Raw genomic sequence first — 26,336 nt, 5'->3', positions numbered from 1 at the left:
ACACTTTCTATAATTCACATTCTTTTTCATTTCAAAGTTTGTTTTATGACCCAGGATATGGTTTGGTTTCTCTGGACACTTTAAAAGAATGTGTATCATGCTGTTGCTGGATGGAGTGTTATATGAATGTTGACTAGGTTCTGTTGGTCGGTGGTGTTGAGTTCTTCTGTACCCTTGCTGATTTTCTGGTTAATTTTATCACTCACTGAGTGAGGAGCACTGAAATCTCCCAACTATAATTCTGTTCTTTTCCTGATACCCAAGCCCTGTAAATGTTACCTTATTTGGAAATTACAGATGTAATCTAAGTTAAGGATCTTGAGATGAGACCATCCTGGATTACCCAAATAGGCCCTGATCCCAATGACAACTGTCCTTATAAGAGACACGAGAGGAGGAGTCATAGACACAGGGGAGAAGGTCATGCAAAGATGGAGGTGAGTAACCGTAAGCCAAAGAGTGAGGACAGCAACCCAAAACTGCAAGAGGCAAGGAACACAGACTCTCTCCTAGAACTTCTGGAGGGAGCACAGTCCTCTTGATACCTTGATTTCAGACTTCTGGCCTCCAAAGCTGAGAGAATACATTTCTATTGTTTTAAGCCACAGAGTTTGTGATCATTTTTTACAGCAGCCGCAGGATAACCATACAGCAGCATACCTAGCATTCCAGGCTCTAATCTGAAAAAGAGGAGTCCAGAGAGACACAGCTTGACCAAACTCTTACCCTAGAGATTAGACTACCATTACAACTCTGGTGACAAACTAGACTAGATCTTTCAGACTCATCAAAGACAGTAACTAGAATAACCATTCTTTACCAGTTTCCACTTAGGAACTTATAAAGCCAATGTTATGGACTGAATGTTTGTGTCCCATATGTTGGGAAATTCATGTGTTGATGTTCAATCTCCAGTGAAACAGTATGTGGAGGTGGGGCCTTCTGGAAGGAATGAGGTCATGGGGGTAGAGCCCTCATGAATAGGCTTAGTGCCCTTAGAAGAAGAGATAATGAGAGAAATTGCTTCTCTATCTCTGCTGTCCCCTGTTAGGATAGCAAGAAGAAGTCCATCTCAAATCAGAAAGCATGCTCTTGCCAGGCACCTTGATTGTGCATTTCCCAGTCTCCAGAACTATGAGAAGTAAATATTTGTTGTTAAAGTCATCCAGTCTATGGTATCTTTGTTGTAGCAGACTGAACTAATAGCAGCCAGTTTTTATAGTTTCTAAAATTTGGAAGTTTGGATAATTCTTCATGCTGCCCTAAGCAATCTTCTTTTCTTTTCTTTAAATTTTATTTTATTAAAAAAAATTTTTTTTAATTTTCTGGGTACAGTAGGTCTTCCTTGCTGCACAGGCTTTCTCTAGTTGTGGCAAGTGGGGCCTGCTGTGCAGTTGAGGTGCTCAGACTTCTCATTGTGCTGGCTTCTCTTGCTGCAGAGCATAAGTGAAGTAGCTGTGGCACATGGGTTCAGTTGCCCCATGGCATGTGAAATCCTCCCAGACCAGGGATCGAACCCATGCCCCTTGCAATGGCAGGTGGATTCTCAACCATTGGACCACGAGGGAAGTCTGCGACCCCGTTTTCTTACTGGCCATTTGGTCTCTTCTGCTTCCTTGTGACATTAGCTTACAGTAGTCCTTAGTCTGCCTTGGATTCAGAGCATCATTTATTTGCTTTCTATTTCACCACTAGCCAGTGTTATCTTCTGGTATTAACAAGGAGTGACTAAGTTAAGAGAAAGAAAGTGACCATTGGACCACTAAGGTAGTAAGAGATCAGTGGCCCCTATCTCAAGTGTCTAATCTGATTGGGAGCAGGGGAACATTATCACCTGGTATCAAATGTGGTGCTTAGCCACATGGGGCTGGTTATTCAGGTGATGTTTGGTACAATACAACAGGAAAGAGTGTGAACTCAGTCTAAATTGAAATAGCTCTGCCACTCTCCACGTATTCTATGTCCTTGTGCAAGTTAATCTCTCTCAGTTTTTGTATTTTGTCTATAAAATAGAGAAAATGAACCAAGCCTGCCTTACAGGATTGGTGTGAGGATTAAATGAGTACACGTCTGGCATATAATCAGTGCACAATACATTTTCTTTATTATTACTGAGTTCCTGCCAAGTGCATAACTTTTCCCATTCTATAGTTCCAAAGATGCCCAGGCCAACATGATTCAGATAATACTTTTCTAGTCAAAATCACATATTTCCATTGCTAAAATAAAGCTCCTAAAATCATACCTAACTATTGTATCTAGAGAAAATATCATGGGGCAGTATCAAAGCTGCTTCTCAGTCGTAAGCGTGCACAACCTCCTGGCACTAAGCATCCTATCTCTAGTTCTGCTGCAATCCCTTCCTGCCATTTTATTAAATACAGCCCCCTGTGTCTCAAAGGTAAAGAATCTGCCTGCAATGCATGAGGCGCAGGAGACGCAGGTTCAACCCTGGGTTAGGAAGATCCCCTGGAGGAGGGCATGGCAATCCACTCCAGTATTCTTGACTTAAAAAATCCCATGGACAGAGGAGCCTGGTGGGCTACAATCCACAGGATCACAAAGGGTCAGACACCACAAAGTGACCGAGCACGTAGCACATTAGCACATGGAATGAATGGTACCTTTTACCACCATCAGCGTCGCTGATACTATTTAGATCCTATTTAACTACTTATTAAAGTATCAGTTCAGTTCACTTGCTCAATCGAGTCCAATTCTTTGTGACCCCATGGACTGAAGCATGCCAGGCTTCCCTGTCCAACACTAACTCCCAGAGCTTGCTCAAACTCATGTCCATTGAGTCGGTGATGCCATCCAACCATCTCATCTTCTGTCGTCCCCTTCTCCTCCTGTCTTCAATCTTTCCCAGCATCAGGGTATTTTCCTATGAGTCAGTTCTTCACATCAGGTGACCAAAGTATCGGAGATCCAGCTTCAGCATCAGTCCTTCCAATGAACATTGAGGACTGATTTCCTTTAGGATTGACTGGTTTGATCTCCTTGCTGTCCAAGGGACTCTCAAGAGTCTTCTCCAACACCACAGTTCAAAAGCATCAGTTCTTCGGCGTTCAGCTTTCTTTATAGTCCAACTCTCACATCCATACATGACTACAGGAAAAACCAAAGTTTTGACTAGATGGACCTTTGTCAACAAAGTTATGTCTCTGCTTTTCGATATGCTCTCTAGGTTGGTCATAGCTTTTCTTCCCAGGAACAAGCATCTTTTAATTTCATGGCTGTAGTCACCATCTGCATTGATTTTGGAGCCCAAGAAAATAAAGTCTTTCACTGTTTCCATTGTTTCCCCATCTATTTGCCATGAAGTGATGGGACTGGATTGGAAAAGGAAATGGCAACCCACTCCAGTGTTCTTTCCTAGAGAATCCTGTGGACGGAGGAGCCTAGTGGGCTGTTTCCATGGGGTCGCACAAAGTCAGCCATGAAGCGACTTAGCATGAATGCATGCACTGGAGAAGGAAATGGCAACCCACACCAGTATTCTTGCCTAGAGAATCCCAGGGATAGAGGAGCCCGGTGGGCTGCCATCTATGGGGTCGCACAGAGTTGGACACTCTGAAGTGACTTTGCAGTAGCAGCAGCAGCAGATGGGACTGGACACCATGATCTTAGTTTTTTGAATGTTGAGTTTTAAGCCAGCTTTTTCACTCTCCTCTTTCACCTTCATCAAGAGGCTCTTTAGTTCTTCCTCGCTTTCTGCCATAAGGGTGGTGTCATCTGCATATCTGAGGTTATTGATATTTCTCCCGGCAGTCTTGATTCCAGCTTGTGCTTCATCCAGCCCGACATTTCTCATGATGTACTCTGCATATAAGTTAAATAAACAGGGTAACAGTATACAGCCTTGATGTACTCCTTTCCCAATTTGGAACCAGTCTCTTGTTCCATGTCCATTTCTAACTATTGCTTCTTGACCTGCATACAGATTTCTTAGGAGGTAGATAAGGTGGTCTAGTATTCCCATCTTGTTAAGAATTTTCCAAAAAAAAAAGAATTTTCCACAGTTTGTTGTGATTCACACAGTCAAAGGCTTTAGTGTTGTCAAGGAAGCAGAAGTAGATGTTTTTCTGGAATTCTCTTGCTTTTTCTATGATCCAATGGATGTTGGCAATTTGATCATACATATTAAAGTATATGAATGTATTAATGCAATTATATTAAGTATATACATATCTATTAATTAATGAGGAAATTAAAAAAATAGATTTCTAAGAAATAAAGTAACTACAGAGACAAGTTCAGTTAACCATGACCCTTGCTCCAAGAAAACCAGACCCCCAGTTTCCTGCCTTAAAGTTAATACTGATGAGTACAGTGCTGGGTACATACTGGATACCTATAGACAGAGTGAGGACGCTAATGTGTGATCTTTCTTATATTTTTTTATAAGCCTAGGAACCATGTAATTCCAATGGAGAACAATGTTGCATTTTTACTTTTTAAAAAAATGATTTATTTGGTGGTACTGGGTCTTAGTTTCAGCATGCAAATTCTTAAGGTTAGGCATGTGGGATCTAGTGCCCTGACCAGAGGTCAAACCTGGGCCCCCTGCATTAGGAGCACAGAGTCTTAGCCACTGGACCATCACAGAAGTCCCTGCACTTTTACATTTACCTGCTATTTGATTACTGGTATTATAATCATGGTTTTTAACTTTTTACGTAGCTTTCAAAATATATCTCCAAATTTACAGAGCATTATGGGTGTAGCTTATTGACTTGTTTTTTTTTGAGGACCCCAATGGGATTTACTCTCTTTTGATGACAGCACTCAAAATCTCTTTTTTAATCCTACCATTTTATGCTTCTCTCCTGCTGGTTACATTCTTGTTCTCTCTGACCTTCTAAATATCTCTTAACATTCTGTTTTATACTCATCCCTCCCTCTGTCTCACCAGAACAATATTAATTTAGCCCTCATTTTGTGTCCTGGATAGCTGGGATAGTTTCCTGTTTCCCCAGCATCCAGCTTCCTTGCCCCCTTCCTGTGCATTATTTTTTTATACATATATTTTAATTGATTATTTATTTGACTGTGCTGGGTCTTAGTTGTGGCATGTGGGATATAGTTCCCTAACCAGGGATCAAACTGGGGTCCCCTGCATTGGGAGTGTGGAGTTTTAGCCACTGGACCACCAGGAAGTCCCTCTTGTGCATTCTTTATTCTGGAACCAGAGTGATTTTTCTAAAGTTCAAATTTTACTGTTTTGTTTGTTCTTTTGCTCAAAACTCTATTGCTTTCAGGATACAACCTAAACTCCTTAGGCCTTTCCAAATTCTAGCCCAGTGGGTTCCTGTGGTTGATGGTCTATATTGCACCTGTTGGTACCTGTTTTCTGCTGCATTGCCTGGCAGTCCTATGTAGTAAGGCTCCTTCCTAGTCCTACTAACACCACCTCATCATCCCCTTAGTCATTAATGTGGACGTTTGATGGCACTTGTACTTGCAGATGCTGGTCTTGCTGAAACAGGAAAAGACACCCCTTCCTCCCTTTAGAAAATTCTTTCATTAAACGTCAAAGGGAGCAGTCCATTCTGAGTTACACCCTCAGGAGGCACAAGTTTCATCAGCCTGTTTAAAGACCATTAAATGGAATTACTGTGTCCCACTCCAAAACGTCTCTTTGAACCAAAAATCTAAGTGGTCCAGGAGATTCCCAGCCTAGCTTGAGTATCTGTCAGTCATTTCCTTTCACACCAAGCTGGTTCTCTCAAGGCTGGATCTCTGTATACCTGAGCCAGACTGACAATGCTGATTGTTTTTTCCTTGTTTACTCCTGGTGGCCCATGAAGGGAGGACATGTTTGTGAATTATGGATATTATGAGTCATGATCATGAAAACTCTTTTTATTTTAAAAAATTGCAACTTTTTTTTACTGTCACACACCCTATAGGATCTTAATTCCCCAACCAAGAATGGAACCTGTGCCCCCTGCAGTGTTAGCTCTGAGTCCTAACAACTGAACCACCTGGGAATTTTCCCCAAACGAATCTATTAATATTACAGCAAAAAAGAACTGTGAACTACAATGACTTTTTGGATTATTAATAGTTCCATCACATTTTCCGCAGTAATTTCTTCTCTAGAAATCTGGGAGAGGATAGGGTGGGAATGTGGTTTTCCTTCTCACTTCGAACACCTTTAACCTGACCCCATGAGTCCTTATGGAATCCAGATTTTTGGTGAGCTGTTTGTTGTTGTTATTTTTAAAAAATGTGGTCAAATGTACATGAAATTTATCATTTTAACCATTTGAAAGTGTGCAATTCAGTGGTGTTAAGTGCACTTAAAATGTTGCGCGACCATTAGCACTATTCATTTCCAGAACTTTTTCATTGTCCCAAACAGAAACTCTATGTGTTAAGGAGTCATTTTCCTCCTTCCCTTCAGTCCCTGGTAACCTCTATTCTACTTTCTGAATTTTTCTATTCTACATTTTTTGTAATATTTGTCATTTTGTGTATCTGGCTTATTTCAGTTAACAGTGCTTTTTAGGTTCATCTATGTATCAGAATTTCATTCATTTTAAGGCTAATTAACATTCCATTGTATGTATATGCACATTTTTTTTTTCTATCCATTCATCTGTTGATGGACATTGTGTGCTTAACACCTTCTGGCTATTGTTAATAACACTGCTGCAAGCGTGGGTGTACAAGTTTATCTTTGAGTTCCTGCTTCAATTCTTTGGGCATATACCTAGGAATGGAATTGATGGATCATGTGGTAATTCTATGTTTAACTTTTCGAGGTCTGCTGGTGGACTGGTTTTGAGTTGTATAGATTAATGTGCAGATTAGGCTCTTCCCTGGGGTCCTGACCGGTATCTTGAGCTTTGAACCAATCTATAGTCAATCCTCAAGTCTCCTTTTAGCTAATAGTCAAACTTCCTCTCTCTACAATTCTCTTTCCACAGAGTTGCTTAAGAGGAACCGATCTGAAGAAGAAATCAATGCCCTGGAAAATTCACAAGTAGGACAGTTTACAATAAGCTGTCTATGCAGCAAACAGAGAAAAGAAACTTTTCACGCCTTTTTTTTGGGTACTCCCTAGTTGTTTCCGGTGGTGGGAAAGTGCTAAAGTGTTAGTCACTCAGCTGTGTCTGACTCTTTGCAACCCAATGGACTGCAGCCCACGAGGCTCCTTTGTCCATTGAATTTTCCAGGCAAGAACATTGGAGTAGGTAGCCACTCCTTTCTCCAGGGGATCTTCCCAAACCAGGAATCGAACCCTGGTCTCACACACTGCAAGCATGTTCCTTACCATCTGAGCCACCATGGAAGCCCTCCAGTGGTGGTGGTGGGATGATCAAAATTAAAAACAAACCAAAAACTCTTGAGTAAAAACAACAGAAACCTTGCTAAGTACACATTTTTTTAAAAGTTCTGGAAGGAGAACAAGTTAGAAGGAAGTTTGGATCATAAAAATGTAGGCAGAGTTATAGTTATAATTCAGCTTCTGTAATGTTGAAACTGACTGATTCAGTAATTAAAACTTGACTTTATCTCATTCAGTGTTTAATGGTGCCTTAACACTAGCAATCAAGTATTTCACAATAGATAATGCTTATCCATGAAAAACCAAAATATTTCCTCTTGCGAAAAATGGCGAGATTTGCATTCACGTTTCCATCTTCCATTCTCGCATCAGGCATCAGATGTCAGTAAACTGACCTATTTAAAATGGTGTTGACATATGATTAAAAGCAAACATACCAATACAGTTTGGAGGTGTAGGATTTATGAATTTGACTGAGCCAGGGTGGTCATGGGCTAGGCCCTCATGCACAGTGTCTTCTGGCAACAGAAGGGTAATTTTAGAGCTTTTTGGTTTCTTGCCTTTGTGCATCCTGAAAGCAGGCACTGGGCAAGTAAATCAATAATTGGGGGTTATTTAAAATAGAGATTTGTCAGCTGACAGACTGCAACCTGTCTATATCCACAAACACAGTGACAACTCTCCCAGCCCTTTGTCCCCACGTGTGTGGTGGCTATTGAGGGATTCTCATTTACAGAGCAGCTTGGGTTCAAGTTACCTTGCTTGAAAGGAGGAAAGGTGGGTGGGACTAGAGCAGCAGGCCTACTGGGACATTAGCTTTGTTTTGAAATCCATCTAAAAGGGATACCTCTTATTAATTTTTGCACTCTGTCCTAAAACCAAGCATCTCAAGGTTGAGATTGACTTAATTCATCTCGTTATTCTACAGGTGCTGAGTGCTCAGGTCCTCAGGGTCAAGTACCCAACTTAATAGGAAATGAAATTCTTTGTGCAAAGTGAATAAAAGCTATGAGACAGCATACAACCATCCCGAAAGTTCATAACAGCCTGAGGAGTTCAAAGCTCTGTTACAGGAGATTGGTATTTTAGAATGTTTCACAGATTTAAAATTCCTCCCACAATCATTCTAGTTGGTAATAAGCAGTTACTGAGGACCTGCTGTATTTACAGCCCTTAGATCAGATACTGTCTGTATATGTCATGTGCTTATGCAATGTCAGGTATGTGCCTACTATCTGTTGCTCTGGCCAGTGGCCTCGTCATCTCTGCTCATTGAATTTCCATTCTTACTCATTTGTGTCTTTCATTCAAAATGAACATTTTACCAGTATATGATTAACATAGTGACTTAAAACCTTTATGAAGTAGCTAAAATTACAATACTAGCTGGCATTCCCTTTTATAGGACACTGCGTGTATATATATATACACATATATTTTGGGCTGTGTTGGGTCTTTGCTGTGGGCAGGCTTCTCCAGTTGTGGTGCATTGGGTTAGTTACCCTGTGGCATGTGGGAACTTTGTTTCCCCTACCCCACAACGGGTCAAAACCACCCCTCCCCCCAGGTCCTCTGCCTTGGAAGGTGGATTCCTAACTACTGGACCATCAAGGAAATCCCAGGACTGCATATTTAACACTACAATATATGTCTTGATTGACAGGACAACTGTCTCAAATTTTAAAAAAATTTTTTATCATGTTTCAGACACAGAAAAGCCCACAAAAAGTGAAATTATAAGACACTCATGTATCTACTACTCACACTGAACACGTTGCCATTTTTTCTTAGTACCATTTATTATTTTTTAATATATTTATTTAATTATTTGGCTTTCCCAGGTCTTAGTTGTGGCACATGGGATCTTTACTTGTGGCACATGGAATAAGCTCCGTGACCAAGGATCGAACCCCTGAGCACGCAGTCTTAGCCACTGGATCACCTGGGAAGTCCCCATACCGTTTATTTTTAAAGAAAGCATTAGTGATAGAGTGGAAAACCTCATCCTCCCCTCTGTCCTCCATCTTTCCCTCCGTAGAGTTAACCTCTACCTATTCTTTTTTTTTGTTTGTTTGTTTGTTTCTTTTTTTTTGTCTGACTCTGTGCAACCCCATAGACGGCAGCCCACCAGGCTCCCCCGTTCCTGGGATTCTCCAGGCAAGAACACTGGAGTGGGTTGCCATTTCCTTCTCCAATGCATGAAAGTGAAAAGTGAAAGTGAAGTCGCTCAGTCGTGTCCGACACTTAACGACCCCATGGACTGCAGCCTACCAGGCTCCCCAGTCCATGGGATTTTCCAGGCAAGAGTACTGGAGTCGGGTGCCATTGCCTTCTCCACCTCTACCTATTCTAATTGCTCATGTCTTTATATACTTTCACAGTTTATGTATGTTTTGTGTTTTTAAAATTTGCATAAGGGGTATCCTTTACCAAAATGTTTGCAATTTGCTTTTCCATTCAACATTAAGATTTACCTACACTGATGCACGTAAGCTATGCCATTCCTTTGAACACTGTTCAAATTCTGTTGTATGAATATACCACTGTTCCTGTCTCCATTTCCTTTCTGAGGGCCATTCAGATTGTTTGTAATATCTTACTATGATACACAACAAAGATTTGGAGTGATGTTACTATGAATGAACAATCCATTCCTCTGGTCCAGTTAGCTCTACCTTCAAAATGATAAACCTGACCACTTCTCCCTCGTCCCACAGTCACCCTAGTCCAAAACATCATTTTCTCCTTTAGAGGCTCCTAGGTATCTCACTCTTGCTCCCCCGTCCCTGTTTAGTTTATAGTTCACACAGCTCATGGAGTCTGATTGGGTCTTTTCTTCATCCGAATCCTTCCCCTCATACCTGATGTAAAGTCCAAGCTTCTCCCATGGCCGGGGAGCCCCCATGTGATCTCTCCCATGCCCTCTCTTTCTCTAGCTTTCTGTGGTCCAGTATGGTCTGCCACTGAGCTTCTACTCACTGCCTTAGAGCCTGTGAACTAGCTGTTCACTGTCTCATGCCAGCACTTCCTTCATCTTCCTATGGATTCCTTTTTCTTTTTTTTTTTTAATGTATTTATTTATTTGGCTGCACCAAGTCTAAGTTGTGGCATATGGGATCTTTAGTTGTGGTATGTGTGATCTAGTTCCCTGACCAGGGATTGGACCCGGGCCCTCTGCTTTGCAAGCGTGGAGTGAGTCTCAGCCACTGGAAGTTCCCCTCCCTTGTCTTTATTTGGGTTTTTGATCAGATAACACCTCCTTTCCTGTTTCTATTATCTAAATTGGTACCTCTTTCATTTCATATCCCTTTATTCTGCTTTTTGCTTCCCTGGTGGCTCAGATGGTAATGAATCTGCCAGCAATGCAGAAGACTTGGGTTCGATCCCTGGGTTGGGAAGATCTCCTAGAGGAGGAAATGGCAACCCACTCCAGTAGGTTTGCCTGGAGAATTCCATGGACAGAGGAACCTGGTGGGCTATAGTCCATGAGGTCATAAAGAGTCGGACACCCCTAAGCAACTAACAGTTTCTTCTGAGAAGTGATCACGTCTGAAATTATCTTATTGTTTACTTCTGCTCCTCCACTAGAATGTAAACTCCCTGGGCTTTATGTCCTAGTTCTCAGATTAGTGCCTGGTGTTACCAGCACAAGCCTCAAAGCACCTTCTCTGGGACAGTGTCTTGGAAACTTGTTGATGCTGAAGCACAATAAGAAGTACACATTTTATACAGCATACACACAGACAGGCACAAGAGTTTCAGGAAACAATACACTACTGTTATTTTTTAAATTCTATTTCAAAAAGAAAGAAGAAAATATGCTAGTTGCAACCCACTAAATTGTTTTCACAATTTGCCAGTGGGTTCTAATTTACAGTGTGAAAAACTTTTAGAGTATATACCTGTAAGTGGTTTTGCTGAACATTCCTGAATTGCTCTCCAAAGTGAAACATTTACACTAATAACATCGCTGCAGGGATTTCTTCATATCTTTACCAACACATGGTCTTAACAGGCTTTAAATTTTTTTGCCAGTCTGAGTGAAACTATCTGTCTTAATTTGCATTTTCCTGATTACTAAAAAGAATAGCCCAGTGCTGTTAACCTTAAAAGATAATGTAAACTATATTATGGTGCCCCAGGAGGACTAAGTGGATTCTTTACTGACTAACCCACAAGAAAAGCCCTTCTTATCAGAACCAGTAGGCAAAGTGACTTAATCTTCCCCTTCCTTAGTAGTTTAGCAATTCCAAATTCTCATATGTTTAATTTTAGTGGCACAAGATTGCATTTCCAAGGGCACAGCAGTAAGGACAATTTTAGTTCACTCACCATTCATGCAGTCATTTATTTACTCAACAAATATTTATTGAGGGCCCTCTACTGCCAAGGAATTTCGAAGGACAGACCAACAACCTCTCCTGGCGCGCCTACCTTCCAGACCCGGAGTTCTTTGTCCCTAGCACTGTGGCAGAGTGACCATGAAGCCGGCGTGTATTAGAAAGGCTCGAAGACTCCGACCAAGTCCCCTCCAATTTTTCCAATCCACATTCTCGTGTGTCGCTTGTTCACAAGTTTTTGTCTTCAGTACACCCAGAGAGGAAGCAGTATGTTCATGCATTCTCTTCCTGCAAAGAAGTATTCCCAAGAGAAGTTGTGAAGGAGAAAACTGATGTTTCATTTCAAGCATTTGTTTTAAAATGTAAGATTATAATTAGCGTCTTTTAAAGCAATCCAATTTATTTAACTTTTTCTTCTAAAAGCAACTTTTTTTCCTACTCTCTGCAAACATTTGTTTTAAAGCTTCACACTTGATCCCGTCGTAATGTCAGGTTCGATTCAAAGGGCAATGAAAACTCTCGCGTTCTTTCTGACTTAAGTGATTACAAATTTTGACAGAAGAAAGGAGCCCCAAATCACATTATTACAGTCTTTAGCTTCTATTCTTCTATAATCTCTAGACTTTATTATTCCATAGTTAAGTCTTAACTAACATCAGACCTTTCTTATTTAAAAATCACAAGTCTTATGTAAAAGAACTTCCCTTGCTTTCTGGAAAGAAAGATAAGGGATTTAGCTCATTTTATTGCTTTAGATAATGGTGTTACCAGATAAGAGGTGCTAGATATATCGCGGGACAGTGCCTGGTCTGTTGGGAGTTCATCTCCAGTCTCTGATTTTTATTTTAAATAACGTAAACCGCAAGCCTCAGGGAAAGTGCTAAGTGCGGAGGCCGGCACCGCTCTCCATTACCCCCAATTTCCAGCTTTCCCCTCCCAGCCCCAGAATTCATGCAAATTAGGCTGCTGTCCCCAGGGCAATACGACCCATTTTCGCGCCATTCTCTCGGGACCGTGCAGCTGTGTAAAGAGGGAGGTCCTGGAGCTTCCAAGGCACTACTTTTCCAAGGCGGATCTTAGGGGGCTGCAAGACTACTACTGGACTTTAGCGTATCTGGAAGGGCTGCTTTTTTTCTCAGGGCCGAGTGGGTCTCAGGCGGGTGGGCCGTTACCAAAGCTGGCAGGACCTGCGCCGCAACGCGGGAAAGTCGGCCGCGCCCCGCCCCTCCGGCCCCGGCTCTGCACACCCCCTCGCCGGCCCGCGCGGCAAGGGCTCCGGCTCCTACGTGGAGGGACGGCGGCGCGCGCGGCTGCTCAGCTCTCCCCGCTCCAGCGCCGGCCGCCAGCATGGACGCTCGCCGCGTGCGGGTGAGGCTGGACGAGCTCAGGCGCGGGATGGGCGCGGTGGGTGCTGGGGGCGGGCCGCCCCCCTCCAACTCTGCCGGCGGAGTGCCCTTATCGAGGGTTGGCAGTCCTGGGCGGCACCCGTTTAGCAAGCCCCAGATTTTGTGCATTTGCGGGTATTTTAGAGACTGTGCCCGGCGGGCGTGACACCCGGCGCGCGGGCGGTCAGAGAGTTGTGAGGTTTGCAGGATGCTTGGCAGCCTGGGGAGCTGAAGGCCACGTGCGTCCCAGGCACACGTGTGCTGCGAGCAGCAGGGGCGGACCAGTCCCCCATTGTGTCTGCTGGTCTGAGCCCTGCCCGCGGGGCGCGGAGTGGAGGGGGACGTGGAGGAGGGTGCTGCCCTGCAGCCTCCTGGCCCTTTCCCGCGCGCAGCCCGGGGAGGATGAGTGTCTAGTCACGCACCCTCCCGCGCGCACTGGGGACCCTTGCGCTAGCTTCCTGCTTGTTTTTGCCTTGGCAGTGCCGGCAAGCGCATCTAACTGCTGAGAGTTGATGGGTTTGGAGTTTAAAGGTCTTGAAAACCGCTCTCTGTAGAACTTGGGTTGCGCACACTTGAAGGGGCACTTACACAGGAGGTGATTAGTGCAATGATGATCTGATCGGTTCGCCGACCATTTGCTCGTTTCCCATTCCCTTCCCCACCCCCCAGCCTTTCTTGCAGCAACAGGACGCAGCCCTGAATGGAACATGGAACGTTACTGTTTACTCTAACGGAAACCGGAACGGAGGGTCTGCCCCAGGAGAGGTTAGAGAGTGGGGGGTTGGGTGAAGAGGAAGAAAGTGACAAGCTTAAAATAAAGAGCAGGGGTAAGGGGCCCACGTGAGGGGGCTGAGGGGGCTGGGGTTCTCCGGGAGTGGGTTGGGGAGGGCGTGTTGGGGGCGTAGTTTGAGAGATAGCTCTTCCCGAATGGACCGTTGGCTTTCAGGAGGAAGAAAACTACATGTAGCAGGACCTGGAATCTGACATCCCTGGGTTCAAATTTGAGCCATCATGGGACTTGAATAATCTGTTTCACCACTCTAAGCCTCAGTTTCCACTTTTGTTGCAAGGAATGTGTGAAAGCATGCTTAGTGCCTGGCACAAAAAAACTGTTGAATGGTATTTGTTATTACCTACCTGCCAGGAAAGTCCATGACCATTTGTGTTGCTTCTTTCTGTCTTATCCTCCAAACATACATTTGCCTGTTAACTAACTTCGCATGCGCTGACTTGTTAACGCCCAGCAAGTATTTCCCTGAGAGCTTGCAATAGAATACCTCTCTTGAGGCAGTTTTGTGCCTCTGACTGCAGGCAGGTAGATTGATGGTTGCAGGCGTGAGGGCTAAGTCGCTTCAGTCCTGTCTGACTCTTCGACCCTATAGACTGTAGTCCACCAGGCTCCTCTGTCCATGGCTTCTCCAGGCAAGAATACTGGAATGGATTGCCATGCCCTCCTCTAGGAGATCTTTCCGCCCCAGGGATTGAACCCCCACCTGCTGCTCCTGCATTGCAGGAGGATTCTTTTCCACTGAGCCACCGGAAATGGTGGTAATTCCTGCAGCAGTGTGAGGAGCACAGCTATTTTAGGAGACTGCAGACTCCTTCCAGCCCTGTGATCTTGGGCAATCTTATTTCACCTACCTGGTACTTTTAATTTGTTCATCTGGAAGGGAGTTTCTGAGACTTCCTTAGTAGGTAGTACCTCTACCTGTTATCACATTTTCATGATTTTTAAAAGGACAAGACTAAAACTTTCTAAGATGATTGATTGAATGTAGTCTGTTGAGAAGCACTGACTGGGTGGTTGGGTTCCACCATCATGAAAATAATTTTATTTGCAAGAGAAATGTGTAACAGGTGTACAAAGAAGATCAAAAAGTTCTATTCCCCCGACTCCTCACATCTTGGCATTATTTTGTGGGACATGTAGCAGAACTTGCCTTCTTAAAGTTTTCAGTGTATGGAGTCACTTCTGTTATTCCATGGCCATATTTCAGATATCAAAAATAGAGGAAGTAATACAACAGTAATGAATATTCATTTGAAAGACTGCTACTGAAGCTCCAGTACTTTGGCCACTTGGTGCAAAGAGCCAACTCACTGGAAAAGACTCTGATGGTGGGAAAGATTCAGGGCAAGAGGAGGAGAAGGGTGCAGATAGCATCACTGACTCAATGGACATGAGTTTGAGCAAACTCTGGGAGGTAGTGAAGGACTGGGAAGCCTGGGGTGCTGCATTTGATGGGGTTGCAAAGAGTTGGACATGACTTAGTGACTGTGCAACATTTAAGAAATCTCTTATTATTAAATATGAAGAAATGGTAGAAGCTACTATCTTTTTTACATGAAGTGGATGTCAGGTGCATATTCTGATGATTGGTGCCAGGCTTTCATTGTTTATGAAGGAAAGAAACATTTTCATATCCATAGGTCATATGTGTCTAATAAAAGGACTTGTAAAAACTTAAGACTTGTGCAGCAGTGGAACTATAGAAAGAGCTGAATGGCCAGCCTAATAGTGCCCTGAAGTGGAATCGGGCATTCTACCTGGGTTTGGAGGACTGTTTGACCTTTAACGTGGTTCTTGTACATTTGTTGACTGGGTTCATATGTTTGATTTGTAAAGACTTGTGCAGAAATCACTGTTCCCCTCCTGATTGGCACAAGGCCTGTTTGAAAGTCTGCCATCTTGAAATAGAGGTGCTGCCCAGGTTTCCTGGTTTGAGAAATTAGCATCCCAGTACAGACCAAAGCTTACTTAGAAAGACCTCATTAGCTTGATTTTGGCTGAGGGAAAGAAATCACTCTACCATTTTGTAATTTTGAAGTACAGTCTAATTTTTTTTTTTTTAAGGGCAGATTTTAGCAGGTTAGCATTTAATGCCTTGGGAGCTCAGTATAATGTTAAGAGTTTGGGAGTTTTTAAGGTGGGTTAAAGGGTAGTTCCACAGGTATTTGAATAAATTGATACTAATGTTCCCGCAAAGGGATCTCTCTTTAGGATTTTACCTGATTTTGGAAAATTTTGTAGCAATTGCAACCCCTCCTTTTTCTTTGTAGGGTATAAGAAATGGACATACCTCCTCTGCGCTTTTTGAATCCACTCAACTCAAAAATGATACCTTTAGATTCTGCAGCAAGCATCCCATTTAATAGTATCGCCATTTCCGTTTGCAGCAAAAGGATTGCAGAGCAAAGAAGAACTTCAAGAAATTCAGATATGTGAAGTTGATTTCCATGGAAACCCCGTCATCCTCTGATGACAGTTGTGACAGCTTTGCTTCTGATAATTTTGCAAACACAGTAAGTGCTGCCTGAGAATAAACAGAATGGAGTCTGCAGTGCTCAAAATGCCCCAAATGCTTTGTGCGTGATTAAAACTGCTTGCTTTTTGCCTACATTTCTATACAGCTGTTACGAAAATACAGTATGCACTGTAATTTCATTTCACTTTTTGCTGTGGTTCTAGGTAGTAATTGTTGGAGGTAGATTAGCTACTTATTCTATCCTTTTGAAATGTCGCCTAACCTAACATGCCTGATGATTTGCCATAACAACTCAGAAATCATTTGTAAACCTCTGAACCATTTTTCTTTGTAACAAAAGCTGTTCTCTTGTAGTGCACTTGTAAATGTGATTTGCTCTCTGCACGGTTTACGGAAAATTGGTTCTTGAAAAAGGAAAAAAAAATGCACAACCACATTTATTTATTTATTTTACAGAAACCTAAATTCAGGTCAGATATCAGTGAAGAACTGGCAAATGTTTTTTATGAGGACTCTGATAATGAATCTTTCTGCGGCTTTTCAGAAAGTGAGGTGCAAGATGTGTTAGACCATTGTGGATTTTTACAGAAACCAAGGCCAGATGTCACTAACGAACTGGCCAGTATTTTTCATGCCGACTCTGATGATGAATCGTTTTGCGGTTTCTCAGAGAGTGAGATACAGGATGGAATGGTGAGTTTGAGAATTTCACCAATATCAAGCAACAAGATGTATTTAGAGGCATGACATACTTGCTTAAAAATCTTTTTTCCTTATGATTTTCATTTTAGTCATGCCAGAATGTTTTGTTGATCTTTTAAGAAAGTTTTAAGAGTATCTTCTTCATGTCTTAAAGCAGTTTTTTGCTGATACATTTCTAATAGTAAGGTTTGAGGATTTTTGTAGTCTCTGAAAATCTTAGAAACTTGTAAGAAACGATTGGCCAGTGTGCAGATTTCTGTGGCCACAGAAATCAAGCCCAATCAGAGGAAGCAGGTATGTCCTCAAGATGAGCTCTAGTCACATTTTAAGTGCCCAGCCCAGGGCCTGACATAGAGTAGGCCTTCAGTAAATGTTGATTCCCATAGTGGATCTATACCTGCATCTGGAAAGCCTGTGATAACTCATGCAGGAGCTGAGTGCAGGTAATGACAATTAGGGCCCTGCCTGCTTCCACTGTTGCTCCTTCTTTGGCTTTTCTCATGCCTGCTGTCTTACCTTTAACCTCTGTTGTCCTGCTCAGGACACTGCTGCCAAGGATGCGCCTCAGTTCCACTCTTATCTGAGCATGCTGTTTACTTCTGCACATGTTTTCTTCTTAGCAACACTTTCTCGACAAAGGAAATGTGTTTCAGGTGCATGCTTTCCTGCTCATTGTGGTCTGCCACGGGTCCACTGCCTGGGACCACAGTTGCGCGGCTCTGACATAAGTGAGAACATCTGGCTAGGGAGTGTTTTATCATGACCTAACTTCATGATAGTATAATATTTTCTCTTAAGACGTGATGTTGATCTGAATCAGTGCATATTGGAGTTATTGGCAGCATTGCTCTGCGAATCTGGGTATGAGTCAAACATTGTCTATAGCCTGAATCATTTCTGGGCAGTGTTTCAGTTCTTTGTAGATGCTGTTTGTTGCGACTGAGAAAATGCCAATCGATTAAAAGGCTTAAGAATGTGTAAAAGTTTTTTTTGTCTTTTTATGTTCTCTCAATCCGCACACTAAAAATAACATCAAAGTTATAAAAAGCAGTGAGGTTGTTGAAATGTTAAAAAAAATGGGTCTTCCATTTTGGGACTTTATGGGTGGTATTTTTTACTGTTCTCTTTTTTGTTTGTTTTCAACAATCACCACAATCAATTTCAGAATGTTTTCATCACCCCCAAAAGAAACCCTGTTCCCATCAGCAGTCACTTTGCATCCTTTCCCAACACCCTCAGTTCTTGGCAAACACCAGTCTATTTTCTCTCCTAGGTTTGCCTATTCCAGGCATTTCATATAAATGGAACCAAACAATATGTGGTCTTTTGTGACTGGCTTCTTTCACTTAGCAATATGTTTTCGAGGTTCTTTCATGTGCCATTACTTCGTATCTTTTTATTGCTGAATAGTACTCAGCTATAAATATTCAGACTATATCATGTTTTGTTTATCTGTTCATCAGTTGATGGATGTTTCAGTTGTTGGCACCTTTTGGCTGTTATGAATGATGCTGTTGTGAACATTCATGTGCAAGTATTTGTGTGGATATACACACCTGAGTATATATCTGAAAGAGTAGAATTGTTGAGTCATATAGTCTCTATGTTTAACCTTTTGAGAAACTGTCAGACTGTTCCAAAGTGGCTGCCCCATTTTACACTCCTCCCAGTGTTAGCAGGATCTGATTTTTCCACATCCCTGCCATACTTGTTTATTTGGCTCTGCTAGTAGGTGGGAAGTGATAGCTCATGATTCTGATTTTCCCCGGTGGCCAACTTTAATACATTTTAAATGATGGAAACATTAACTTTTGGAATCTGAAATTTAAAAAATTTTATGCTTACACAAAATGGATTAGAGAGTTGTTGTTAATGTTGTTTAGTTGCTAAGTCATGTCTGACTCTTGTGACCCCATGGCCTGTAGCCTGCCAGGCTCTCTGTCCTTGAGACTTCAAGAGAGGTAGTCAGATTCATAGAGACAGAAAGTAGAATGATGCTTGCCAGGAGTTCCAGGGGAGGTGAATGGGGAGTAATTGTTTAATGAGTATAGAGTTTTAGTTTATGAAGATGAAAAATTTCTGGAGATGGATGGTGGTGATAGTTGCAAAACGCTGAATGTATTTAATGTCACTCAACTGGACACTTAAGAATGGTTGAAGAGTAATTAACAACACTATAAATTAACTATACTCCAATAAAAATTAAAACAAATGATTAAAGGGGCAGATTTTATGTTGTGTATATTTTGCTACAGTTTTTAAAAAAGTAAATTAGAGCATTGAGACATCTTTAATATAGTTTAATACTACCATAAGTATGGAAATCATGTTTATGAGAGAACATATATTTGTCCCTAGGGGAATTCTTTTAAAATACATATTCTATTTTTTAAGGAAGTGAAAAAAGAAGCCGGGATTTTTCATAGTTTAAAAAATGACTGCAAACCACTGTCCTAGGGACTGTGACTGTGGCTTATTACGGAGTGTCCCAGGAGAGCTCCTGAGTTAATCGGCCCTCGGTTGTTGTGTTTGTTAGTAATTCCTGATTTTGTTGCTCAGAGCCGTCAGTTAAACTTGACAATGAAAGTGTTCAATGCAAATGTATTTGCAAGTATCTTCTGTTCCAAAGGCATTGTGTCGTCACACTCTTGCAGACTGTGTGACCGTCAGCAAGTCATTAATGCCCCACTTGTTCCGATTGACCAGAGGCTGCAGGCGGACCGTGAGGGCTGTCGGACCCGCAGTCAGGGCACACGGTCTGGACCCCTCCGCGTGGCCATGAAGTTTCCCACACGACGCACCAGGGGAGCAGCCAGCAAAAGAGCCGTGCCCCCTGAGCCCCCGGAGAATTCTGTGACCGACTCCAATTCTGACTCGGAAGATGAAAGTGGCATGAATTTCTTGGAGAAAAGGGCTTTAAATATAAAGCAAAACAAAGCAATGGTAGGTATCTGACTTTGAAGGTGTCAAAACTGATGACTCTTCCCAGCATTTCTCTAAGCCACTTGTTGCTTATGTCCGTGTCCTAAGAACTATTTTCCACGTAGCTCTGAGAACGTCGTCACATATGCTTTAGCATGTATTTCTTTCCCTTTTCTAACTTTTCTTTTTTTCAATCTGTGAAAGTTTTGGGAAATGTACAGGGGAAACAAACTGTGAGTCGTGCCGCTGTGATTTCTAGAATTTGCTTGCTTACAGCAGTTACTGTAAACCAATAATTTCTGTTTAATTTCCTCCCTTTCTAGCTTGCAAAACTAATGTCAGAATTAGAAAGCTTCCCTGGCTCCTTCCCCGGGAGGCGTTCCCTGCCGGGCCCCAATTCGGTAAGTACAAATATTTGTTCGTGGAATGGTGTTTGGGCTAGGTCTGAGGTGTTGTGATAGTTTAAAGTTCGATATTGTTATTTTGTGTGATTTTATAGACAGAGGTGATAGAGAAAGTCTTCTAAAAGATCTCTGGGACCTCTTCCTTGCACCCCAGGCCAGGTGCCAAGCACCTACAGGGCTCAGATCACCCCTCTTTTTTTTTTTTTTTTGGCTGTGCTGCGTGTCATGTGAGATCCTAGTTCTCCCACAAGGGATTGAACCCACACTTCCTGCAGTGGAAACATGGAGTCTTAAGCACTGAACTGTCAGAGTAGTTCCTCAAATGCCTTTTGATTGGTTATTTCTCTCCCTCCCACCCTTAAAATAAACTAAGCCCCTCAGGAATAGGGAAGAAAAATTGACAGTTGTTTTTTTCTGTAACTCCAGCCCTTTGGAACATTTCTACTTGGCATGGTAATCAATCTTTTTAAAATCTGAGAATGAGAAAGAAAGAAAAAACAATTTCTTAACCCAGTCATGGCCTAATATATGTGATTATATTCTGAGGAGCTAAGCCTGTGCTACTCGGGATCTGGCCAATCGGCTCTGGGACAAAAAAAAAAGACTTCCTTTCCCACCTCTGCCTGAGCAAGAACAGAACACGGAAAACCATACATATATTTCTCTCTTGGGCAGTGAGTATGTTTCAGAGCTTAAGAGATATTGTAGAAAAGGTTTTTTTTAGAAAACTAGATTTTTTTCTTACATCTTTATCAAGTCAAGAATAAATAGGTCATCCCTGAGTTTAAGAGAAACTGGGCTTGGTGTTAGAGAAGCTGAATGTCAATGGCTATGTTATTTCTGGGCTCATTTCCCATGCATTACAGAAAGGACGAAGGAAAATGGCAGGTGGAGCATTCCTTTTACTTACGGGAAAACCTGTCTCAGGAGAAGCTGCCACTTGGCATTTGGAGTAAGTGGATCCGTCTTCTGTGTTTTCTTCAGCGTCCAAAGACACCCAGGAGGCGCACGTTTCCAGGTGTCGCCTGCAGGAGAAACCCTGAGCGGAGAGCTCGTCCGCTCACCAGGTCCAGGTCCCGGGTCCTTGGGTCACTCAGGGCCCTGCCCACAGAGGAGGAGGAGGAGGACGAAGAGGAGGACAAGTACATGTTGGTGAGGAAGAGGAAGCCCATGGTCGGTTACATGAATGTGAGTTCTCTGCTTTTGTGCCTGCTCTTCTGTTTGTCATCTTCTGTGGGTCCAGGGATCATGGACACAGGATGGGAGCATACACAACCTCAACACCAGTGATCCATATATATTTTTAACTTAAAAAAAAAATTTAATTAATTTGGCTGTGGCATGCAAACTCCGAGTTGCAGCATGTGGGATCTAGTTCCCTGACCAGGGATTGAACCTGGGACACCTGCATTGGGAACGTGGAGTCTCAGCCACTGGACCACCAGGGAAGTCCCTAAGGATCTGTATTAAATGGCCTTCTCAAACCGTCCACAATGGTTAAGGTTACATCAACTTGTTTTGATGGCTCTTGGTAGCAGGCAAGAGAATTAAAAAGTTTTCTTGGGCTCTTCTTCATTGTAGGAGTTGTTTCAATGATGTTGTTCTGTGATCCTTTGTAAATAAAGCCCCTTTCTCCGTAAGTTCCAAGAACGATTTCCAGGTTGAGTTCTCTGTGAAGGAGTGACAAAGCGAGGATCTAAGAGTCAGAGCTGGGGAAAGCGAGCCAGGAAGGACTCTGTTCCTTGCTTCTCGTTATGCAGGAAGATGACATGCCCCGAAGTCGTCGCCCCGGACCCATGACCCTTCCTCATGTGGTTCGCCCGGTGGATGAAATCACGGAAGAAGAGTTGGAGAACATCTGCAACAACTCCCGAGAGAAGATCTATAACCGTTCACTGGTCAGAACCTCTAAATAATGTCTGTAGATGTCCCCGTCTGTGAGAGACATTTTGCTCATGTTCTAATGGTCTTAGCATGTGGAATGTGTGCATGGGTGGGTATTTTGTTCATGTAAGAAAAGAGAATTTTGTAGCATCCTTGGGATTTAGCCTGGTTAGTAGGTTTGCATTAGTAGTAGTTGCTTAGGTAAATCTTCAGTAGCATTAAATCTTTTCACAATTTAGAAATTCATTTCATTCAACATAAGTAACTGTTAACATGTGCCTACATAGATAGGTGCTGAGGATGTGGTGGTGTGCTAAAGACAAACAAGATTTGGGCAAGCTTTCTTTTGCGTAAGATCTCTTCTTGAGGTAGTTTTGAAAACATTAACTGTTGCATCTGCCAGTTGAATGGAATCACCCTGCTCAATACTTTTCATGGCCTGGTATATACGTGTGTGTATAGATGTGAGGTAGGATTCAAAGAGAAAAGATCAGAATGCCCACAAAAAAGGACATTCTTTTTTTTTTCTTTTAATTTTTTTTTTTGTAGTCAAATTTATCTTTCTTTTTTTTTCTTGCTTGTGAGGCTTGTCCTCGGCAGTAAAAGCAAAATCCTAACCACCAGGCTGCCAGGGGATTCCCAGAGAATGGCATTCTTTTAAGATTTTTTCTACAAAGAGTAGTGTTTATGTTTTTCTTCTTATTTGCAGGGGTCAACTTGTCATCAGTGCCGCCAGAAAACTCTCGATACCAAGACAAACTGCAGAAACCCAGAGTGCTGGGGCGTTCGAGGCCAATTCTGTGGTCCCTGCCTTCGAAACCGTTATGGTGAAGAAGTCAGGGATGCTCTGCTAGACCCAGTAAGTGCCTTGAATAGGTGGTCCTGTAGGCTCCAAGGTCAGCTGTTCCTTGAGCTGATAGGGGCAGAAAGAGATTGAGCTCTTGGTGTTGAAAGGCAGATGAATTCATAGTGTCAGTACTGCATAGCTGTGAGCACTTGCAGAGTGCTCGGGACCTGGCCATTCAGGGGAAGTCTGTTCTCTAGTCCTCCTATTTGAAGTGGTTGTGTGACTTTTCTGCGGGATTTCCCACAGGAACGTGATGCATTAACCACATTATGTTTTTGTTTTTTTAATAGTAATAAAGAAGATCTGAATGCAATTGATGACACCCACCTTAGAGGTTAAACAAGAGTAGATAAGTAAGGGGTGGTAAGGTTTGACTTAATGGTGCCTTCTCACGCTTCTCCTTCAGAACTGGCACTGCCCACCATGTCGCGGGATCTGTAACTGCAGCTTCTGTCGGCAGCGAGATGGGCGGTGTGCGACTGGGGTGCTCGTGTACTTAGCCAAGTACCACGGCTTTGGGAACGTGCATGCTTACTTGAAAAGGTAGGGCTGGTTTTTCTCTCTTCTGCACCCCAATCTTAATTTGGCTTTTTTTTTTTTTCTTACATTCATTTTTTTTTTTCAAGTTATCTGAAAAACTTTTTTTTAAGCACTATTCATATTTTTTTTCCCTCAAACTTTAAACTGTATTTTGTATTGGGGTATAGCTGATTAACAGCGTTGTGGTTGTGTTAGGTGAACAGTGAAGGGACTAAGCCGTACATAGACATGTGTCTGTTCTCTCCCAAACACCCCGCCCCTATTCATTTTTGTTATCTTTATAAAGAGAAGGTGGAAGTCAGGATAGCAATCACATGGAAAGCAGGAGGGGCACGTGGGGCGTCAGGGAGCCTTGCAAACCTTCTTCTGGGTGGTGGTGACCCTTGTGGGCCCTCGTGTGTAAAATTTAAGCTGTGCACTTAAGATGCGTGTTATAACTCAATAGAAACATTTTTAAAGGAGTGAATTAGGCTCTCAGAAGATATTAGTATTTTTTTAACTTTAAAAATAGAAGTATGGTTAATTTACAACGTTGTTTTAGTTTCATGTATACAGCAAAGTGATTCAGTTACATGTTAATATATTCTTTTTTATATTTTTTCCATTACAGTTTATTACAACTATTGACTATAGTTTGCTGTGCTATACAGTGGACCTTGTTGGTTATTTATTTTATATATAGTAGTTTGTAACTGCTAATCCCAAACTTCTGATTTATCCTCCCCTCAACTCCCTTCCCCTCTAGTAACCATGTTTGTTTTCTAGATTTGTGAGTCTGTTTCTTTTTTATCAATAAGTTTTTATTTGTGTCATATTTTTGATTCCACATATAAGTGATGTCATATGATACTTGTTTTTGTCTAATTTAGTATGATAATCTCTAGGTCTATCCAACTGGTCCATCCAAATTGCATTATTTCATTCTTTTTTTTTTTTTTAATGACTGAGTAGTATTTCACTGTATATATGCACCACATTTTCTTTATCCGTTCATCTGTCAGGGGACACTTAGGTTGTTCCTGTGTCTTGGCTATTGTAAATAGTGCTTCTGTGAACATTGGGATGCATGTATCCTTTGAAATTAAGAGTTTTCATAAGAGAATTCTTAGGCCAAAAACCATATCCTGACATGTTCCCTCTTCTCTTTCAGTCTAAAACAGGAGTTTGAAATGCAAGGATAATAATTGGAAGATCCTCTACCTGCCTTCCACTTCGCAACTCTTCCTTGTTAAAGTTTCCAGTTTTGTCATGTGATTGAAACCCGGGTTAAGAATTCTGAGGCTCAGTCTGCCGTATAGGCAGATCAAGTTGTTGTCATTAAATGCGCACGTGTGTCCGGGCATCCCGGAAGTGTAGTGCCAGCTGTCCTCTGCCCTCTTGCAGTGTCTCCTTTGCTTTTCTGCCCACCCTCGCCCCGTGCTGTCCTCCTACTTCCAGTGATTCTCCTCCATCATTTAGATTCGGAATCCTTTTTAAACTACAGTTTCATGAAAGCATGTTGGATTTAATTGGCGTTGAAATAGCCCTGGAATCCACACATAAAACCAAGCACTTAGAAAAACAGTGGTAGTATTAACTACCTCTACCCAGTTTCAGAGACTATCCCTGTAACTTGCTCACTTGTAAACATTGGGTCTGATGTAGTGTTTGTTAACATTTTTAGCAGAATCAAGGCACAAAAGTCATTAGACCATGTGGAAAAATTAGGTGATTGTTGGCAAGTGGAGTATATGACTTTGGAGGCTTCTGAGGAGAATATTTCGTGTATTTTGCTTGTGATTCAAGTTGTCACAGTTGAGACTTAGTTGCTGCTGATTTCCTCTGCCACGTGCATCCGGCCCACTGGTCACAATATGAAGGTTCGAGGAGAGTACTAAGCTTGAAATCATTGTAGAAAAGCCATCCTAGGAAATTGAGATGGGGAGGCTTCAGGAGTAGGCCAGCCTCTGAATTCATGGAATCAAACCTCAGGATAATTGAATTTGCCAAGTTTATTTCAGCTCATAACATAAGGTGTTTCAAATAAATTCTTGGTTATTTTGCATGGAAATTTGATACGTAAACTCAGCTACAATCCTTTGCAGTTTTTGCTTTCTTGAAGAAATTACAAGCCAGGCATAGAGGATTCATGTTCAGGTTTGAAGCACTTTTATAACTGAGAAGTGCCTTTTTTGGAGGAGGGTGACTTTTAACAGTTTGCGAACTTGCCATCTCTGCCAGTTTAGTTTCTGGGCAGAGTTGTGTGTTGTCTCTCCCTTGCCCTGTTTTGGCATGAATCAAATCTCTGTAGAGGTAGAGTCAAAGTGTGTGTGTGTTCATTTTGCTTTGCATCTGCAGCCTGTAGCTGTGCTGGTTCAGTTCAGTATTTGGTGCATAATTGGACCTTGAATCAATAAATGTAAATAGAGCTTTTGATCTGTTATGCTTTTATACAAAGTTTTTGTATTTTAATAATAAAACATTTTGTTTTGTCTACTTTTTTAAAATCTTTGATACTCAATCTTACTGCACCGAGTCCTAATGTTTCTTTGCTATTTAAACAAAAGACCGTTTCTGCCTTTTCAGGACCCACCTCCCCGATTTTGGCTTAAGTTTCTGATGACCAAGGGCTAGCTCTTTTGAACAGGGCCTGATTTGGTGATGTGACTAATAGCTATGAATCAAGTATGATTAATAGCTGTGAATTAGAATCGGCTAAGATGGCTACATTGACAGATAGAAAGTAGGGACCCATGACGTTTTACAA

General features: G+C 42.1%; 1 protein-coding gene across 5 annotated transcripts in view; it reads left to right on the top strand.

Moving 5' to 3' along the window:
* Positions 1 to 26,076, top strand: part of CDCA7 (cell division cycle associated 7) — a 36,907-nt gene extending 10,831 nt beyond the window's left edge. The window contains exons 1-11 of one of the 5 annotated variants that reach the window (XM_043894741.1): positions 12,765 to 13,044; positions 13,695 to 13,790; positions 16,203 to 16,328; positions 16,748 to 16,984; positions 19,700 to 19,936; positions 20,239 to 20,316; positions 21,304 to 21,507; positions 22,080 to 22,217; positions 22,913 to 23,062; positions 23,457 to 23,593; positions 24,741 to 26,076. In XM_043894741.1, coding sequence (XP_043750676.1) covers positions 12,988 to 13,044; positions 13,695 to 13,790; positions 16,203 to 16,328; positions 16,748 to 16,984; positions 19,700 to 19,936; positions 20,239 to 20,316; positions 21,304 to 21,507; positions 22,080 to 22,217; positions 22,913 to 23,062; positions 23,457 to 23,593; positions 24,741 to 24,771 — 1,491 coding nt within the window. In that variant the 5' untranslated portion in view covers positions 12,765 to 12,987 and the 3' untranslated portion in view covers positions 24,772 to 26,076. Of the gene's footprint in view, positions 1 to 12,764; positions 13,045 to 13,694; positions 13,791 to 16,202; positions 16,329 to 16,747; positions 16,985 to 19,699; positions 19,937 to 20,238; positions 20,317 to 21,303; positions 21,508 to 22,079; positions 22,218 to 22,912; positions 23,063 to 23,456; positions 23,594 to 24,740 lie in introns of those variants that run through there. The other 4 variants (XM_043894742.1, XM_043894745.1, XM_043894743.1 and 1 more) reach the window with 4 other exon arrangements.
* The last annotated feature ends 260 nt before the right edge of the window (positions 26,077 to 26,336 follow it).

Source organism: Cervus elaphus, chromosome 33, assembly GCF_910594005.1.
Source record: "Cervus elaphus chromosome 33, mCerEla1.1, whole genome shotgun sequence".
Classification (NCBI taxonomy): Eukaryota; Metazoa; Chordata; class Mammalia; order Artiodactyla; family Cervidae; genus Cervus; species Cervus elaphus.
The sequence above is the reverse complement of the archived record's forward strand: the minus strand, read 5'-3'. Positions and strand labels throughout refer to the sequence as shown.